A 21563-nucleotide genomic window follows, 5' to 3' on the forward strand; every position below is an offset into this window, starting at 1 on the left:
GTCTAAACTTACTATGTAAACCGGTCTAAACGAATCTAAACCGGTCTAAACCGATCTAAACTGACCTCGGGACTCTGATCGCTCGCCGTTGTGTGTGTGTCTGTGTGCGTGTGTCTGTGTGCGTGTGTCTGTGTGTGTGTGTGTCTGTGTGTGTGTCTGTGTGTCTGTGTGTGTGTCTGTGTGTGTGTCTGTGTGTGTCTGTATGTGTGTGTCTGTGTGTGTGTCTGTGTGTGTGTCTGTGTGTGTGTGTGTGTCACTGTGTCTGTGTGTCTGTGTGTGTGTCTGTCTGTGTGTGTCTGTGTGTGTGTGTCTGTGTGTGTGTCTGTGTGTGTGTCACTGTCTGTGTGTGTGTCTGTGTGTGTGTCACTGTGTCTGTGTGTGTCTGTGTGTGTCTGTGCGTGAATCGTTGTCTTTGTGGTCTATAAGGAGAGAGATTTGTGAGAGAGATTGACGTTAACAGATTGAAGTGCTGAGTGACTGGGTGTGTGTGTCTGTGTGTGTCTGTGTGTGTGTGTCTGTGTGTGTGTGTCTGTGTGTGTCTGTGTGTGTGTCTGTGTGTGTGTCTGTGTGTGTGTCACTGTCTGTGTGTGTGTCTGTGTGTGTGTCACTGTGTCTGTGTGTCTGTGTGTGTCTGTGTGTGTCTGTGTGTGTGTGTCTGTGCGTGAATCGTTGTCTTTGTGGTCTATAAGGAGAGAGATATATGAGAGAGATTGACGATAACAGATTGAAGTGCTGAGTGACTGGGTGTGTGTGTCTGTGTGTGTCTGTGTGTGTGTGTCTCTGTGTGTGTGTGTCTGTGTGTGTGTCTGTGTGTGTCTGTGTGTGTGTCTGTGTGTGTGTCTGTGTGTGTGTCACTGTGTCTGTGTGTCTGAGTCTATGTGTGTGTCTGTGTGTGTCTGTGTGTGTCTGTCTGTGTGTGTGTCTGTGTGTGTGTCACTGTCTGTGTGTGTGTCTGTGTGTGTGTCACTGTGTCTGTGTATCTGTGTGTGTCTGTACGTGTGTCTGTGTGTGTATGTGTGTGTGTGTCTGTGCGTGAATCGTTGTCTTTGTGGTCTATAAGGAGAGAGATATATGAGAGAGATTGACGATAACAGATTGAAGTGCTGAGTGACTGAGTGTGTGTGTCTGTGTGTGACCTATATCAAAAGGAGGGGGGGAGGATGGCAATAGGGCGTGGCCAGATTACGGGGGCGTGGCCATAAAGATGGGGGGGAGCTTGGTAAAAGGGCGGGACCGGGGGGGGGGAAGGGGCGGGGCATGTGGAGGGGAAGGGGCGGGGTCTAAAGCTGACCCAAGCTTTCACAAAGCAGCCTCTGGCATTCTGATAAACAAGCAGAGACTTTTATAGACAAAACAGAGACTTTTATACACAAACAGAGACATTTATACACACACAGAGACTTTTATACACAAACAGAGACTTTTATACACAAATAGAGACTTTTATACACAAATATAGACTTTTATACACAAACAGAGACTTTTATACAAAACAGAGACTTTTATACACAAACAGAGACTTGTATAGACAAACAGAGACTTTTATAAACAAACAGAGACATTTATACACAAACAGAGACTTTTATAGACAAACAGAGACTTTTATACACAAACAGAGACTTTTATACACAAACAGAGACTTTTATAGACAAACAGAGACATTTATACACAAACAGAGGCTTTTATACACAGAGACATTTATACACAAACAGAAACTTTTATAGACAAACAGAGACTTTTATACACAAACAGAGACTTTTATACACAAACAGAGACATTTATACACAAACAGAGACTTTTATACACAACCATAGACATTTATACACAAACAGAGACTTTTATACACAAACAGAAACTTTTATACACAGAGACTTTTATACACAAACAGAGACATTTATAGACAAACAGAGACTTTTATAGACTGACAGAGACTTTTATACACAAACAGAGACTTTTATACACAAACAGAGACTTTTATACACAAACAGATACTTTTATACAAAAACAGAGACTTTTATACACAAACAGAGACTTTTATACACAAACAGAGAATTTTATACACAAACAGAGACTTTTATACACAAACAGAGACATGTATACACAAACAGAGACTTTTATACACAAACAGAGACTTTTATACACAAACAGAGACTCTTATACACAAACAGAGGCTTTTATACACAAACAGAAACTTTTATACACAAACAGAGACTTTTATACACTAGCAGAGACTTTTATACACAAACAGAGACTTTTATACACAAACAGAGACTTTTATAGACAAAGAGACTTTTATACACAAACAGAGGCTTTTATACACAAACATAGACTTTTATACACAAACAGAGACTTTTATACACAAACAGAGACTTTTAAACACAAACAGAGCCTTTTATACACAAACAGAGACTTTTATACACAAACAGAGACTTTTATACACAAACAGAGGCTTTTATACACAAACAGAGACTTTTATACACAAACAGAGACTTTTATACACAAACAGAGACTTTTATACACTAGCAGAGACTTTTATACACAAACAGAGACTTTTATACATAAACAGAGACTTTTATATACAGAGACATTTATACACAAACAGAGACTTTTATACACAAACAGAGACATTTATACACAAACAGAGACTTTTATACACAAATAGAGACTTTTATACACAAACAGAGACTTTTATACAAAACAGAGACTTTTATACACAAACAGAGACTTGTATAGACAAACAGAGACTTTTATAAACAAACAGAGACATTTATACACAAACAGAGACTTTTATAGACAAACAGAGACTTTTATACACAAACAGAGACTTTTATACACAAACAGAGACTTTTATAGACAAACAGAGACATTTATACACAAACAGAGGCTTTTATACACAGAGACATTTATACACAAACAGAAACTTTTATAGACAAACAGAGACTTTTATACACAAACAGAGACTTTTATACACAAACAGAGACATTTATACACAAACAGAGACTTTTATACACAAACATAGACATTTATACACAAACAGAGACTTTTATACACAAACAGAAACTTTTATACACAGAGACTTTTATACACAAACAGAGACATTTATAGACAAACAGAGACTTTTATAGACTGACAGAGACTTTTATACACAAACAGAGACTTTTATACACAAACAGAGACTTTTATACACAAACAGATACTTTTATACAAAAACAGAGACTTTTATACACAAACAGAGACATGTATACACAAACAGAGACTTTTATACACAAACAGAGACATGTATACACAAACAGAGACTTTTATACACAAACAGAGACTTTTATACACAAACAGAGACTCTTATACACAAACAGAGGCTTTTATACACAAACAGAAACTTTTATACACAAACAGAGACTTTTATACACTAGCAGAGACTTTTATACACAAACAGAGACTTTTATACACAAACAGAGACTTTTATAGACAAAGAGACTTTTATACACAAACAGAGGCTTTTATACACAAACATAGACTTTTATACACAAACAGAGACTTTTATACACAAACAGAGACTTTTAAACACAAACAGAGCCTTTTATAGACAAACAGAGACTTTTATACACAAACAGAGACTTTTATACACAAACAGAGACTTTTATACACAAACAGAGACTTTTATACACTAGCAGAGACTTTTATACACAAACAGAGACTTTTATACACTAGCAGAGACTTTTATACACAAACAGAGACTTTTATACATAAACAGATACTTTTATATACAGAGACATTTATACACAAACAGAGACTTTTATACACAAACAGAGACATTTATACACAAACAGAGACTTTTATACACAAATAGAGAATTTTATACACAGAGACTTTTCTACACAAACAGAGACTTGTATACACAAACAGAGACATTTATACACAAACAGAGACTTTTATACACAAACAGAGACATTTATACACAAACAGAGACTTTTATACACAAACAGAGACTTTTATACACAGAGACTTTTATACACAAACAGAGACTTTTATACACAGAGACTTTTATACACAAACAGATACTTTTATACACAAACAGAGACATTTATACACAAACAGAGTCTTTTCTACACAAACAGAGACTTTTATACACAAACAGAGACATTTATACACAAACAGAGACTTTTATACACAAACAGAGACTGTTATACACACAAACAGAGACTTTTATACACAAACAGATATTTTTTTCATACACATAGACAAACAGAGACTTTTATAGACAAACAGAGACTTTTATACACAAACAGAGACTTTTATACACAAACAGAGACTTTTATACACAAACAGAGACTTTTATACGCAAACAGAGACTTTTATACACAAACAGAGACTTTTATACACAAACATAGACATTTATACACAGATACTTTTATACACAAACAGAGACTTTTATACACAAACAGAGACTTTTATACACAAACAGAGACTTTTATACACAAACAGAGACATGTATACACAAACAGAGACTTTTATACACAAACAGAGACTTTTATACACAAACAGAGACTTTGATACACAAACGGAGACTTTTATACACAAATAGAGACTTTTATACACAAACAGAGACTTTTATACACAAACAGAGACTTTTATACACAAACAGAGACTTTTATACACAAACAGAGACATGTATACACAAACAGAGACTTTTATACACAAACAGAGACTTTTATACACAAACAGAGACTTTTATACACAAACAGAGACTTTTATACACAAATAGAGACTTTTATACACAAACAGAGACTTTTAAACACAAACAGAGACTTTTATACACAAACAGAGACTTTTATACACAAACAGAGACATGTATACACAAACAGAGACTTTTATACACAAACAGAGACTTTTATACACAAACAGAGACTTTTATACACAAACAGAGACGTTTATACACAAACAGAGACTGTTATAGACAAACAGAGACATTTATACACAAACAGAGACTTTTATACACAACAGAAACTTTTATACACAAACAGAGACTTTTATACACAAACAGAGACTTTTATACACAAACAGAGACTTTTATAGACAACAGAGACTTTTATACACAAACAGAGACTTTTACACACAAACAGAGACATTTATACACAAACAGAGACTTTTATACACAAACAGAGACTTTTATACACAAACAGAGACTTTTATAGACAAACAGAGACTTTTATACACAAACAGAGACTTTTATACACAAACAGAGACTTTTATACACAACAGAGACTTTTATACACAAACAGAGACTTTATTACACAAACATAGACTTTTATAGACAAACAGAGACTTTTATACACAAACAGAGACTTTTATACACAAACAGAGACTTTTATAGACAAACAGAGACTTTTATACACAAACAGAGAGTTTTATACACAAATAGAGACTTTTATACACTAGCAGATTCTTTTATACACAAACAGAGACTTTTATTCACAAACAGATACTTTTATACGCAAACAGAGACTTTTATACACAAACAGAGACTTTTATACACAAACAGAGACTTTTATACACAAACAGAGACATTTATACACAAACAGAGACTTTTATACACAAACAGAGACTTTTATACACAAACAGAGACATTTTTACACAAACAGAGACTTTTATACACAAACAGAGACTTTTATACACAAACAGAGACTTTTATACCAAACAGAGACTTTTATACACAAACAGAGACTTTTATACACAAACAGATACTTTTATACACAAACTGAGACTTTTATACACAAACAGAGACTTTTATACACAAACAGAGACTTTTATACACAAACATAGACTTTTATACACAAACATAGACATTTATACACAGAGACTTTTATACACAAACAGAGACTTTTATACACAAACAGAGACGTTTATACACAAACAGAGACTTTTATACACAAACACAGACATGTATACACAAACAGAGACTTTTATACACAAACAGAGACTTTTATACACAAACAGAGACTTTTATACACAAACAGACACTTTTATACACAAACAGAGACTTTTATACACAAACAGAGACTTTTATACACAAACAGATACATTTATACACAAACAGAGACTTTTATACACAAACAGAGATTTTTTATACACAAACTGAGACTTTTATACACAAACAGAGACTTTTATACACAAACAGATACATTTATACACAAACAGAGACTTTTATACACAAACGGAGACATTTTTACACAAACAGAGACTTTTATACACAAACAGAGACTTTTATACACAAACAGAGACTTTTATACACAAACAGAGACTTTTATACACAAACAGAGACTTTTATACACAAACAGAGACTTTTATGCACAGAGACTTTTATACACAAACATAGACTTTTATACACAAACATAGACATTTATACACAGAGACTTTTATACACAAACAGAGTCTTTTATACACAAACAGAGACTTTTATATACAAACAGAGACTTTGATACACAAACAGAGACATGTATACACAAACAGAGACTTTTATACACAAACAGAGACTTTTATACACAAACAGAGACTTTTATACACAAACAGAGACATGTATACACAAACAGAGACTTTTATACACAAACAGAGACTTTTATACACAAACAGAGACTTTTATACACAAACAGAGACTTTTATACACAGAGACTTTTATACACAGAGACTTTTATACACAAACAGAGACATTTATACACAAACAGAGACTTTTATACACAAACAGAGACATTAATAGACAAACAGAGACTTTTATACACATAGAGAGACTTTTATACACAAACAGAGACTTTTATGCACAGAGACTTTTATACACAAACAGAAACTTTTATACACAAACAGAGACTTTTATACGCAAACAGAGACTTTTATACACAAACAGAGACTTTTATAGACAAACAGAGACTTTTATACACAAACAGAGACTTTTATACACAAACAGAGACTTTTATACACAAACAGAGACTTTTATACACAAACAGATACATTTATACACAAACAGAGACTTTTATACACAGAGATGTTTTTTATACACAAACAGAGACTTTTATACACAAACAGATACATTTATACACAAACAGACACGGCGGTAAACCGCGTTGATGTTGCAAAGAGAGAGAAAGGGAGAGTTTACGATGAGTGATTGAGGTTGGTTAGTGGACAAGCATGCGTGGTGTCTGTGTGTGTGTCTGTCTGTATTTGTCTGTGTGTGTGTCTGTGTGTGTCTGTGTGTGTGTCTGTGTGTGTGTGTCTGTCTGTATTTGTCTGTGTGTGTGTCTGTGTGTGTCTGTGTCTGTGTGTGTGTGTCTGTGTGTGTGTGTGTTTCAGGAAAGGGCAGTCCTGCACAGATGCCATATTTTCTGTCCGTCTGCTACAGCAGAGGTGTAGGGAATTCCAACATGACCTACATCTCTGCTTTATTGACCTGGTCAAGGCCTATGATACCATCAGTAGGCCTGGGCTCTGGGTCGTTCTTCGTGCTTTTGGAGTACCTGACCCTCTGCTCACGATCATTAAGGACCTTCATGATGGTGAGCGGGCCCGGGTAAAACTACGTGGCCGGGAGTCAGAGCCATTCCCTGTACACCTTGGGGTGCGACAGGGATGTCCTCTGGCTCCCACATTATTTAACATCTATTTTGACCACGTAGTTCGTGAAGCCTTCAATAGCTGTACCGGGGGAATCACCATATGGTACAGATATAATGGGAGGCTGATCGATGCCCGGGTGCGGTCAAGGGATGGCTCCCTATTGCTCAACCACGTTATGTATGCTGATGATTTGGTAATAGCTGCTCAGTCAGAGGAGGAGTTGGAGACGCTGCTGCTGAGACTGGAGCGTGCCACTAAGAGGTGGGGCCTTACCATCAGCCCCACCAAAACTAAGCACCTGCCTGGGTATTTTGTACCATCGGACACTCCATCCTCACAACTCCCAATCTGTGATGGGACAGTTGTGGAGAGAGTGGAGAGTTTCCCATACCTGGGCAGTGTGCTTATGACTGGCTCCAGTTTAACAGCAGAGGTCTCACTCCGAATCAGTCGAGCGGCAATATCTTTTCATCGGTTGCGTAACGCTGTGTGGAAGCTACCTGGTCTGTCGCTCCGCACTAAGCTTCAGGTCTTCTCGGCCACGGTCATCCCCTCCCTTCTCAACGCTTGCGAAACGTGGACCCCCCTAATGGAGCATCTTCGCCGGTTGGAAACATTTAGGATGGCCTGCCTACGATCCATCCTGGGTTTAACCAGGCTGGATTGTATAAAGAGCTCACAAATCCTTGAAAGATCTGGGCACGGTCCCATCGGTGAGCTCCTCCGGCAGGCAAGGCTGCGTTGGCTGGGTCATGTAGCCCACATGCCCAGCCACCGCATGCCGAAACAGCTTTTGTTCGGCCGGATCGAGGGGGCTAAACGGGCGCGGCACGGGCTAGAGAAGAGATGGAGTGACGTGGAACAGGAGGACGTGGAGCTGAGTGGACTTGCCGATGACTGGTACCAGTGGTGTCAAGATCGGCCTCTGTGGAGGAGGCTCGTGAAGGATGCTACTGGGCAGTTGGAGGTAGTCGCCCTCCAACAACAACGGAGGGCGGAGGAGCGACGCTCAGAACAACGAGCGGAGCGCCGGGTGGCTAAAGCACAGCAAGTTGGCACAGTAGGGGGCACAGGTGGTGTATCAGCCAGTCATCTCAGTCAGTCGACCCGTGGCACCTGGGTCTGCCCCGTGACCTCCTGCCAGCGGGCGTTCGACACTTCACGTGGCCTCAGGGTGCACATAGCCTGGCACAAGCGTCGTGGTGACGTCACCACCACTTAGGGCGAATGGCGGTTGTTGTTGTTGTGTGTCTGTGTGTGTGTGTCTGTGTCTGTATGTCTGTGTGTGTGTGTCTGTGTGTGTGTCTGTGTGTGTGTCTGTGTGTGTGTGTGACTGTGTGTGTGTGTGTGTCTGTCTGTGTGTGTGTCTGTGTGTGACTGTGTCTGTGTGTGTCTGTGTGTGACTGTGTCTGTGTGTGACTGTGTGTATGACTGTGTGTGTGTGACTGTGTGTGTGTGTCTGTGTGTGTGTCTGTGTGGGTGACTGTATGTGTCTGTGTGTACCTGTGTGTGTGTGTGCCTGTGTGTGTGTGTGTGACTGTGTGTATGTCTGTGTGTGTGTATGTGTGTGTGTCTGTGTGTGTGACTGTGTGTCTGTGTCTGTGTGTGTGTCTGTGTGTGTGACTGTGTGTGTGACAGTGTGTGTGTCTGTGTGTGTGACTGTGTGTGTGTCTGTGTGTGTGACTGTGTGTGTGACAGTGTGTGTGTCTGTGTGTGTGACTGTGTGTGTGTCTGTGTGTGTGACTGTGTGTGTGTCTGTGTGTGTGTGTCTGTGTGTGTGACTTTGGGCTCGCCTTCCCATCCGGCAAAACAACCCCCTACCTCCTCGCGGTGCCGGACGGGCAACTCTGTCGTGGACAGCGCTGTGGGGGGAGATCCAATTTTGATTGGCTCCTCCCCTCATGGCATATGTGTCCACCACAGGGGCTAAACGGGGGCTCTGGACGGGTGCGAGGGGCTGGTAACCCCTCCACCTTCAATTAATTACCACGAAACCACGAATTAAACTGAAATATGGAACAACTAAGCTTGTGCCGGAGGCCCCGGGGGGCCAGGCGTCTATGACGTCTCCTGGCCAAACCCCAATTGGCGGAGCCAGGAGATTGAATACCTACCCTCGGGGCTACTCCAGAAACAACGAAAAGCCACTACGGGTGGCCACGTGGAATGTTCGAACGCTCACTGCAGAGGAGAGGCTGCCACTCCTCTGTCGGGAGCTGGACCGGTACCGCCTGGATCTATGCGGCATTCAGGAGGTCCGGTGGACCGGCTCTGGCTCCTGCCACCATGAGGGGTGGACAGTCCTCTACTCGGGGCAGCAGACTGCCAAACAACAGGGTGTGGGTCTTCTTTTGAACAAAAGAATGAAGGGGGCGTGGGAGCGTGGCGGTGAGGTGTGGGAAGCTGTAAGCCCCAGGCTACTTTGGGCTCGCCTTCCCATCAACCGGAGGCGAGGAATGGTGGTCGTGGTTACTTATGCCCCCACCGAAGATGAACATCCGTGGAGGGATGCAGGCAAAGCCGATGAGTCAGATGCCTTCTATGACCTCCTGTCACAGGTGCTGGCTAAAGTGGCCCCTCGGGATAGAGTCATCATGTTGGGTGACTTCAATGCCCGAGTTGGTCATGATACTGGCACCTGGTCTGGAGTGATTGGAGGGCATGGGCCAGATCAGCTCAATAACAACGGTAGGAGGCTGCTAGATTTTTGTGCAGCCCATGGGCTTGTAATTACCAACACGCTGTTCCGGCATCGGCGCATCCACACAACATCATGGATGCATGCCGGGTCCAAGCAAGAACATCTGCTGGACTACATAGTGACGGACCAGCGAATGCGAGCCCATGTCCTTGACACCAGGACCTACCGTGGAGCTGATCTGCCCTCTGACCATCGACTAGTCATCTGTAAGATGCGCCTGCCATTCTTCCACTCCGGTGGTGGGTGTACACCCAGGACCCCATTCCAACCTAAAGTGGCCTGGTCTCAGTTATCTGATGAAAGTTGCAAGCGAGAATTTCATCATCGCTTGCGGCTGGGATTGGCATCGTCCCCGACTCCTCCTGATGTCGAGGGTAAATGGGCGAGGTTTAGGACTGTGACTCATGCAGCTGCAATGGCTGCTTTGGGTACGCGGTCCAGACCTCCCCAGACACCCTGGATGACAGAGGAGTTGTTCAGGATGGTTGAGAAAAAGCGACAGGCCCACTGTCATCGGCTACAGAATCCCACGTCAGAGAATGAGGAGGCTTACCGCAGCCTTCGCTCGGAGGTTCGGAGAGCCGTGAGGTGCTGCAAGGATGGGTGGTGGTCGCGGGTTGCTGAGGAGATGGAGTCTGCCTCAGTGGCCCGTGATCACAAATCTCTATTTAACTCCATCAAAAAAGTAACCTGCAGCGCCACACCTATTACCATCATTAGGGGAAAAAACGGTGATCCAATTTCCGACCCCCAGGAACAGGTTCGCAGATTTGCTGAGCATTTCTGTGAGGTCCTGGGGGAGGGAAAATCCCTCAGCCAGGAAAACATCGTGGCACAAAGTGAGGATGACCCTGCTGAGGCTGCGGTGCCTCAAATATTGGATGAAGTCACCCCCTGTGAGTGGCTGGCTGAGGTGCCATCTGCTGAGGAAGTATTGAGGGAGATCCGGAGTCTGAGACCAGGAAAGGCAGCGGGCAGAGATGATCTCCCAAGCGAAATGCTGAGGGAGGGTGGCGTTTGTGCACAGACTGCCCTATATGACATCATAACAACAGTCTGGACCACTGGACGGGTTCCGCAGGATTGGAAGGATGCCCTGGTGGTCCCCCTTTTTAAGAAGGGGGACCGCACAGACTGTAACAACTACAGGGGCATCTCACTCCTCAGTGTGCCGGGAAAGGTCCTGGCAAGGATTATTCAGCATCGCCTTGCCAGGCACGCTGAGGAGAGGCTTGCGGAGCCCCAATGCGGTTTCAGGAAAAGGCGGTCCTGCACAGATGCCATATTTTCTGTCCGTCTGCTACAGCAGAGGTGTAGGGAATTCCAACAAGACCTACATCTCTGCTTTATTGACCTGGTCAAGGCCTATGATACCATCAGTAGGCCTGGGCTCTGGGTCGTTCTTCGTGCTTTTGGAGTACCTGACCCTCTGCTCACGATCATTAAGGACCTTCATGATGGTGAGCGGGCCCGGGTAAAACTACGTGGCCGGGAGTCAGAGCCATTCCCTGTACACCTTGGGGTGCGACAGGGATGTCCTCTGGCTCCCACATTATTTAACATCTATTTTGACCACGTAGTTCGTGAAGCCTTCAATAGCTGTACCGGGGGAATCTCCATATGGTACAGATATAATGGGAGGCTAATCGATGCCCGGGTGCGGTCAAGGGATGGCTCCCTATTGCTCAACCACGTTATGTATGCTGATGATTTGGTAATAGCTGCTCAGTCAGAGGAGGAGTTGGAGACGCTGCTGCTGAGACTGGAGCGTGCCACTAAGAGGTGGGGCCTTACCATCAGCCCCACCAAAACTAAGCACCTGCCTGGGTATTTTGTACCATCGGACACTCCACCCCCACAACTCCCAATCGGTGATGGGGCAGTTGTGGAGAGAGTGGAGAGTTTCCCATACCTGGGCAGTGTGCTTATGACTGGCTCCAGTTTAACAGCAGAGGTCTCACTCCGAATCAGTCGAGCGGCAATATCTTTTCATCGGTTGCGTAACGCTGTGTGGAAGCTACCTGGTCTGTCGCTCCGCACTAAGCTTCAGGTCTTCTCGGCCACGGTCATTCCCTCCCTTCTCTACGCTTGCGAAACGTGGACCCCCCTAATGGAACATCTTCGCCGGTTAGAAACATTTAGGCTGGCCTGCCTACGATCCATCCTGGGTTTAACCAGACTGGATTGTGTGAGGAGCTCACAAATCCTTGAAAGATCTGGGCAGGGTCCCATCGGTGAGCTCCTCCGGCAGGCAAGGCTGCGATGGCTGGGTCATGTAGCCCGCATGCCCAGCCACCGCATGCCGAAACAGCTTTTGTTTGGCCGGATTGAGGGGGCTAAGCGGGCGCGGCACGGGCTAGAGAAGAGATGGAGTGATGTGGTACAGGAGGACGTGGAGCTGAGTGGACTTGCCGATGACTGGTACCAGCGGTGTCAAGATCGGCCTCTGTGGAGGAGGCTCGTGAAGGATGCTACTGGGCAGTTGGAGGCAGTCGCCCTCCAACAACAACGGAGGGCGGAGGAGCGACGCTCACAACAGCGAGCGGAGCGCCGGGTGGCTAAAGCACAGCAGGTTGGCACAGTAGGGGGCACAGGTGGTGCATCAGCCAGTCATCTCAGTCAGTCGACCCGTGGCACCTGGGTCTGCCCCGTGACCTCCTGCCAGCGGGCGTTCGACACTTCACGTGGCCTCAGGGTGCACATAGCCTGGCACAAGCGTCGTGGTGACGTCACCGCCACTTAGTGGCGAATGGCGGTTGTTGTTGTTGTTGTTGTGTCTGTGTGTGTGTGTCTGTGTGTGTGTCTGTGTGTGTGTGACTGTGTGTGTGTCTGTGTGTGTGTCTGTGTGTGTGACTGTGTGTGTGTCTGTGTGTGTGTGACTGTGTGTGTGTCTGTGTGTGTGTGTGACTGTGTGTGTGTCTGTGTGTGTGTGTGACTGTGTGTATGTCTGTGTGTGTGTCTGTGTGTGTGTCTGTGTGTGTGACTGTGTGTCTGTGCCTGTGTGTGTGACTGTGTGTGTGACTGTGTGTGTGACAGTGTGTGTGTCTGTGTGTGTGTCTGTGTGTGTGTGACTGTGTGTGTGTCTGTGTGTGTGTCTGTGTGTGTGTGACTGTGTGTGTGTCTGTGTGTGTGTGTGACTGTGTGTGTGTGTCACTGTGTCTGTGTATGTGTGTGACTGTGTGTGTGTCTGTGTGTGTGTGTCTGTGTGTGTGTCTGTGTCTGTGTGTGTGGCTGTGTGTGTGTCTGTGTGTGTGTGTGTCTGTGTGTGTGTGTCTGTGTGTGTGTGTGTCTGTGTGTCTGTGTCTGTGTGTGTGTGACTGTGTGTGACTGTGTGTGTGTGTGTCTGTGTGTGTGTCTGTGTGTGTGTCTGTGTGTGTGTGTGTCTGTGTGTGTGTGTCTGTGTGTGTGTCTGTGTCTGTGTGTGTGTGACTGTGTGTGACTGTGTGTGTGTCTGTGTGTGTGTATGTGTGTGTGTGTAACTGTGTGTGTGTGTCTGTGTGTGTGTATGTGTGTGTGTGTGACTGTGTGTGTGTGTCTGTGTGTCTGTGTGTGTGTGTGACTGTGTGTGTGTCTGTGTGTGTGTATGTGTGTATGTGTGTGTGACTGTGTGTGTGTCTGTGTGTGTGTGTATGTGTGTGTGTGACTGTGTGTGTGTGTGTCTGTGTGTGTGTGTCTGTGTGTATATCCTTGATACGCGATATGCCAGGAGACTCGATATCCGGTTGCTCCGGCGAAACTTGCAGCGGAGTTGACCTTTTTGGACGTTCCGGCTGACAGCCTTTCTAAGCCCCCCCCCCCCCCCCCCTTGCAGGAGCACGTGAATTCGAGGCTGTGCTAAGTTTGGCGTCACGGGCTGTGACTTCACACAGACACAGACAAAGCTCCCCCAGGTAGCCTCTAGCAGGGCTGTAGGGGCAAGTGCAGTTACACAGACACAGACAAAGCTCCCCCAGGTAGCCTCTAGCAGGGCTGTAGGGGCAAATGCAGTCACACAGACACAGACAAAGATCCCCCAGGTAGCCTCTAGCAGGGCTGTAGGGGCAAGTGCAGTCACACAGACACAGACAAAGCTACCCCAGGTTGCCTCTAGCAGGGCTCTAGGGGCAAGTGCTGTGTTAGTAGCGAGTAGTAGCAGCAGCGCCTATGAAGGCTACCGGCACTGTGGCTACACACAGAGGGGGTGGGTGGACAGCACCACGCCCGGCCGCCTTTGTCTCTCCCCCAGTGCTTGCGATGTTCATTACACCACAACACAATTACACCACCACCACTACACCACCACTACACCACCACCACCACTACACCACCACCACCACTACACCACCACCACCACTACACCACCACCACTACACCACCACCACTACACCACCACCACTACACCACCACTACACCACCACCACCACTACACCACCACCACTACACCACCACCACTACACCACCACCACTACACCACCACTACACCACTACACCACCACCACCACTACACCACTACACCACCACTACACCACCACCACTACACCACCACTACACCACCACCACCACTACACCAACACCACCACCACCACTACACCAACACCACTACACCACCACCACTACACCACCACCACTACACCACCACTACACCAGCACCACCACCACTACACCACCACCACTACACCACCACCACTACACCACCACCACTACACCAGCACCACTAAACCACCACTACACCACCACCACCACTACACCACCACTACACCACCACCACCACTTCACCACCACTACACCACCACCACCACTTCACCACCACTACACCACCACCACCACTACACCACCACCACTACACCACCACCACCACTACACCAACACCACTACACCACCACCACTACACCACCACCACCACTACACCACCACCACCACTTCACCACCACCACCACCACTACACCACCACTACACCACCACCATTACACCACCACCATTACACCACCACCACTACACCACTACTACACCACCACCACCACTACACTACCACCACCACTACACCACCACCACCACTACACCACCACCATTACACCACCACCACTACACCACTACTACACCACCACCACCACTACACAACCACCACCACTACACCACCACCACCACTACTACACCACCACCACCACTACACCACCACTACACCACCACCATTACACCACCACCACTACACCACCACCACTACACCACTACTACACCACCACCACCACTACACAACCACCACCACTACACCACCACCACCACTACTACACCACCACCACCACTACACCACCACTACACCACCACCATTACACCACCACCACTACACCACCACCACCACTACACCACCACCATTACACCACCACCACTACACCACTACTACACCACCACCACCACTACACCACAACCACTACTACACCACCACTACCCCACCACCATTACACCACCACCACTACACCACCACCACTACACCAGGTACTCATTTGAGGCTGAATCAACCTAGGGAATGCCCAGGACTGGTTTTGATAATCGCTGTCACTGTCTTACACACACAGAGACCCACAGAGACTCATAGAGACCCACAATCATAGAGACCCACAGAGACCCATAGAGACCCACACTCATAGACACCCACAGAGACCCATACAGACCCACAGAGACCCACACTCACAGAGACCCACAGAGACCAATAGAGACCCATAGAGACCCATACAGACCCACAGAGACCCACACTCATAGAGACCCACAGAGACCCATAGAGACCCATACTCATAGAGACCCACAGAGACCCACACTCATAGAGACCCACAGAGACCCATAGAGACCCATACTCATAGAGACCCACAGAGACCCACACTAATAGAGACCCACAGAGACCCACAGAGACCCACACTCATAGAGACCCACAGAGACCCACAGAGACTCACACTCATAGAGACCCACAGAGACCCACACTCATAGAGACCCACAGAGACCCACAGAGACTCACACTCATAGAGACCCACAGAGACCCACACTCATAGAGACCCACAGAGACCCACAGAGACCCACACTAATAGAGACCCACAGAAACCCATGCTCATAGAAACCCACAGAGACCCATAGAGACCCATACTCACAGAGACCCATACTGACAGAGACCCACAGAGACCCACACTCATAGAGACCCACAGAGACCCACACTCATAGAGACCCATAGAGACCCATACTCACAGAGACCCATACTGACAGAGACCCACAGAGACCCACACTCATAGAGACCCATAGAGACCCACACTCATAGACACCCACAGAGACCCATACAGACCGACAGAGACCCATAGAAACCCATAGAGTCCCACAGAGACCCATAGAGATCCATAGAGACCCATACAGACCCACAGAGACCCACACTCATAGAGACCCACAGAGACCCATAGAGACTCATAGAGACCCACAGAGACTCATAGAGACCCATACTCATAGAGACCCACAGAAACCCACACTCATAGAGACCCATAGAGACCCACAGAGACCCACACTCACAGAGACCAATAGAGACCCATAGAGACCCACACTCATAGAGACCCACAGAAACCCACACTCATAGAGACCCATAGAGACCCACAGAGACCCACACTCACAGAGACCAATAGAGACCCATAGAGACCCACACTCATAGAGACCCACAGAGACCCACAGAGACTCATAGAGACCCACAGAGACCCACACTCATAGCGACCCATAGAGACCCACAGAGACCCACAGAGACCCATAGAGACCCATAGAGACCCACAGAGACTCATAGAGACACATAGAGACCCACAGAGACCCACAAAGACCCATAGAGACGCACAGAGCCCCATAGAGACCCACACTCATAGAGACCCAAAGAGACCCATAGAGACCCACAGAGACCCATAGAGACCCACAGAGACCCATAGAGACCCACACTCATAGAGACCCACAGAGTCCAACACTCATAGAGACCCACAGAGACCCATAGAGCCCCACAGAGACTCATAGAGACCCACAGAGACCCACAGAGACCCACACTCATAGAGACCCACAGAGACCCACACTCATAGCGACCCATAGAGACCCACAGAGACCCACAGAGACCCATAGAGACCCATAGAGACCCACAGAGACTCATAGAGACACATAGAGACCCACAGAGACCCACAAAGACCCATAGAGACGCACAGAGCCCCATAGAGACCCACACTCATAGAGACCCAAAGAGACCCACAGAGACTCATAGAGACCCACAGAGACCCACAGAGACTCATAGAGACCCACAGAGACCCACAGAGACTCATAGAGACTCATAGAGACCCACACTCATAGAGACCCACAGCGACCCACAGAGACTCATAGAGACCCACAGAGACCCACAGAGACTCATAGAGACCCACACTCATAGAGACCCACAGCGACCCACAGAGACTCATAGAGACCCATAATCATAGAGACCCACAGAGACCCACAGAGAACCACAGAGACTCATAGAGACCCATAGAGACCCACACTCATAGAGACCCATAGAGACCCACAGAGACCCACATAGACCCACAGAGACCCATACTCATAGAGACTCATAGAGACCCACAGAGACACATAGAGACCCACAGAGACGCACAGAGACCCATACTCATAGAGACCCACAGAGACACATAGAGACCCACAGAGACGCACAGAGACCCACAGACACTCATAGAGACCCACAGAGACCCACAGAGACCCATACTCATAGAGACCCACAGAGACCCACAGAGACTCATAGAGACCCACGGAGACCCATAGAGACCCATACTCATAGAGACCCACAGAGACCCATACTCATAGAGACCCATAGAGACCCACAGAGACACACAGAGACCCATAGAGACCAACAGAGACCCACAGAGACTCATAGAGACCCACAGAGACCCACAGAAACCCACAGAGATTCATAGAGACCCACAGAGACCCACAGAGTCTCATAAAGACCCATACTCATAGAGACCCACAGAGACCCACAGAGACTCATAGAGACCCACATGGTCCCATAGAGACCCACACTCATAGAGAGCCACAGAGACTCATAGAGACCCACAGAGACCCACCGAGACCCATCGAGACCCACACTCATAGAGACCCACAGAGACCCACACTCATAGAGACCCACAGAGACCCACAGAGACTCACAGAGACCCACAGAGACTCATAGAGACCCACAGAGACCCACCGAGACCCATCGAGACCCACACTCATAGAGACCCACAGAGACCCACACTCATAGAGACCCACAGAGACCCACAGAGACTCACAGAGACCCACAGAGACTCATAGAGACTCATAGAGACCCACAGAGACCCACAGAGACTCGTAGAGACTCATAGAGACCCATAGAGACCCATAAAAACCCATACTCATAGAGACCCACAGAAACCCACAGAGACTCATAGAGACCCACAGAGACCCACAGAGACTCATAGAGACTCATAGAGACCCACAGAGACTCATAGTGACCCACAGAGACCCACATAAACCCACAGAGACTCATGGAGACCCACAGAGACCCACAGCGACCCACAGAGACTCATAGAGACCCACAGAGACCCACAGAGACTCATAGAGACCCACAGAGACTCACAGAGACCCACAGAGACTCATAGAGACTCATAGAGACCCCCAGAGACCCACCGAGACTCATAGAGACCCATAGAGACCCATAGAGACCCATACTCATAGAGACCCATAGAGACCCATAGAGACCCATACTCATAGAGACCCATAGAGACCCACAGAGACCCATAGAGACCCACAGAGACCCATAGAGACCCACAGAAACCCACAGAGACTCATAGAGACCCACAGAGACCCACAGAGACTCATAGAGACTCATAGAGACCCACAGAGACTCATAGTGACCCACAGAGACCCACATAAACCCACAGAGACTCATGGAGACCCACAGAGACTCATAGAGACCCACAGAGACCCACAGAGACTCATAGAGACTCACAGAGACCCATAGAGACCCACAGAGACCCACAGAGACCCATAGAGACCCATAGAGACCCACAGAGACCCATAGAGACTCATAGAGACCCACAGAGACCCATAGAGACCCACACTCACAGAGACCCACAGAGACCCACAGAGATCTACAGAGACTCATAGAGACCCACAGAGACCCATAGAGACCCACAGAGACTCATAGAGACCCACAGAGACCCACAGAGACTCATAGAGACCCACAGAGACCCACACTCACAGAGACCCACAGAGACCCACAGAGATCTACAGAGACCCATAGAGACCCACAGAGACCCACAGAGACTCATAGAGACCCACAGAGACCCACAGAGACTCATAGAGACCCACACTCATAGAGACACACAGAGACTCATAGAGACACACAGAGACTCATAGAGACCCACAGAGATCTACAGAGACTCATAGAGACCCATAGAGACCCACAGAGACCCACAGAGACTCATAGAGTCCCACAGAGTCATCACGAGCACAGCTGCAGTGAGCGACGTCATGACGCACACAGCAACTGTAACTTCTGAGGCAGCGCGATGACGTCATCACGCAAGAAGACGTCATCTCGCAAGGTAACGTCATTTCGCACAGGCCACGTTGCGCTAATCAGTGCAATGACGTCATGACGCACGCATTCGGAGTGTTGCTCCTCCCCCTTCGTGAGCGCGAAGACGTCATGACGCACATTTTCTGAGTGTTGCTCCTCCCCCCCGTGAACGGGATGACGTCATGACGCACGCAATTGGAGTGTTGCTCCGCCCCCCCGTCAGCGCGATGACGTCATGACGTACGCATTCGGATTGTTACTCCTCCCCCTCCGTGAGCGGGATGACGTCATGACGCACGCATTCGGAGTGTTGCTCCTCCCCCCGTGAGCGCGATGACGTCATTACGCACGTTTACGTAGTGTTGCTCCGCCCCCCGTGAGCGCGATGACGTCATGACGCACGCATTCGTAGTGTTGCTCTCCCCCCGTGAGCGCGATGACGTCATGACGCACGCATTCGGAGTGTTGCTCCTCCCCCCGTGAGCGCGATGACGTCATGACGCACGCATTCGGAGAGTTGCTCCTCCCCCCCGTGAGCGCGATGACGTCATTACGCACGTATTCGTAGTGTTGCTCCTCCACCCCGTGAGCGCGATGACGTCATTACGCACGCATTCGTAATGTTGCTCCCCCCCAAGAGCGCGATGACGTCATGACGCACGCATTCGTAGTGTTGCTCCTCCCCCCGTGAGCGCGATGACGTCATGACGCACGCATTCGGAGTGTTGCTCCTCCCCCCGTGAGCGCGATGACGTCATTACGCACGTATTCGTAGTGGTGCTCCTCCCCCCCGTGAGCGCGATGACGTCATGACGCACGCATTCGGAGTGTTGGTCCTCCCCCCGTGAGCGCGATGACGTCATTACGCACGCATTCGTAATGTTGCTCCCCCCCGTGAGCGCGATGACGTCATGACGCACGCATTCGGAGTGTTGCTCTCCCCCCGTGAGCGCGATGACGTCATGACGCACGCATTCGGAGTGTTGCTCCTCCCCCCGTGAGCGCGATTACGTCATTACGCACGCATTCGTAATGTTGCTCCCCCCCGTGAGCGCGATGACGTCATGACGCACGCATTCGTAGTGTTGCTCCTCCCCCCGTGAGCGCGATGACGTCATGACGCACGCATTCGGAGTGTTGCTCCTCCCCCCGTGAGCGCGATGACGTCATTACGCACGCATTCGTAATGTTGCTCCCCCCCGTGAGCGCGATGACGTCATGACGCACGCATTCGGAGTGTTGCTCTCCCCCCGTGAGCGCGATGACGTCATGACGCACGCATTCGGAGTGTTGCTCCTCCCCCCGTGAGCGCGATGACGTCATGACGTACGCATTCGGAGTGTTGCTCCTCCCCCCGTGAGCGCGATGACGTCATTACGCACGCATTCGTAATGTTGCTCCCCCCCGTGAGCGCGATGACGTCATGACGCACGCATTCGGAGTGTTGCTCCTCCCCCCCCGTGAGGGCGATGACGTCATGACGCACGCATTCGGAGAGTTGCTCCTCCCCCCCGTGAGCGCGATGACGTCATTACGCACGCAGGCGGGGGGTGGAGGAGGCTGCGTACAGTGCACGTGGGGTGAGTGACGGGGTGAGAGACAGTACACGTGGTGAGTGTGGTGAGTGTACACGTGGTGAGTGTGGTGAGTGTGGTGAGTGTACGCGTGGTGAGTGTGGTGAGTGTACACGTGGTGAGTGTG

The 21563-nt window shown here is 47.8% G+C and overlaps 2 protein-coding genes across 2 annotated transcripts in view; one reads left to right on the plus strand and one right to left on the minus strand.

The window, feature by feature from the left end:
* Window positions 1-1115: 1115 nt before the first annotated feature.
* On the minus strand, window positions 1116-20360 carry LOC142907752 (uncharacterized). Its single transcript, XM_076057490.1, has 3 exons — window positions 20265-20360; window positions 12962-14088; window positions 1116-1136 (listed from the first exon to the last, which is right to left on the minus strand). The coding sequence occupies exons 1-2, from the start codon at window positions 20358-20360 to the stop codon at window positions 13036-13038; spliced, it is 1149 nt and encodes a 382-aa protein (XP_075913605.1). The 3' UTR covers window positions 1116-1136; window positions 12962-13035.
* A 1005-nt stretch (window positions 20361-21365) lies between these two features.
* Window positions 21366-21563, plus strand: part of LOC142907753 (uncharacterized) — a 54054-nt gene continuing 53856 nt past the window's right edge. Inside the window, exon 1 of the mRNA XM_076057491.1 lies at window positions 21366-21442. The gene's annotated coding sequence lies outside the window, so the exon portion shown is untranslated. The remainder of the gene's footprint in view (window positions 21443-21563) is intronic.

The sequence above is a fragment of the Petromyzon marinus genome, chromosome 82 (assembly GCF_048934315.1).
Source record: "Petromyzon marinus isolate PM22_M1 ecotype Great Lakes invasive population chromosome 82, UKy_Petmar_22M1.pri1.0, whole genome shotgun sequence".
In the NCBI taxonomy this organism is placed as follows: Eukaryota; Metazoa; Chordata; class Hyperoartia; order Petromyzontiformes; family Petromyzontidae; genus Petromyzon; species Petromyzon marinus.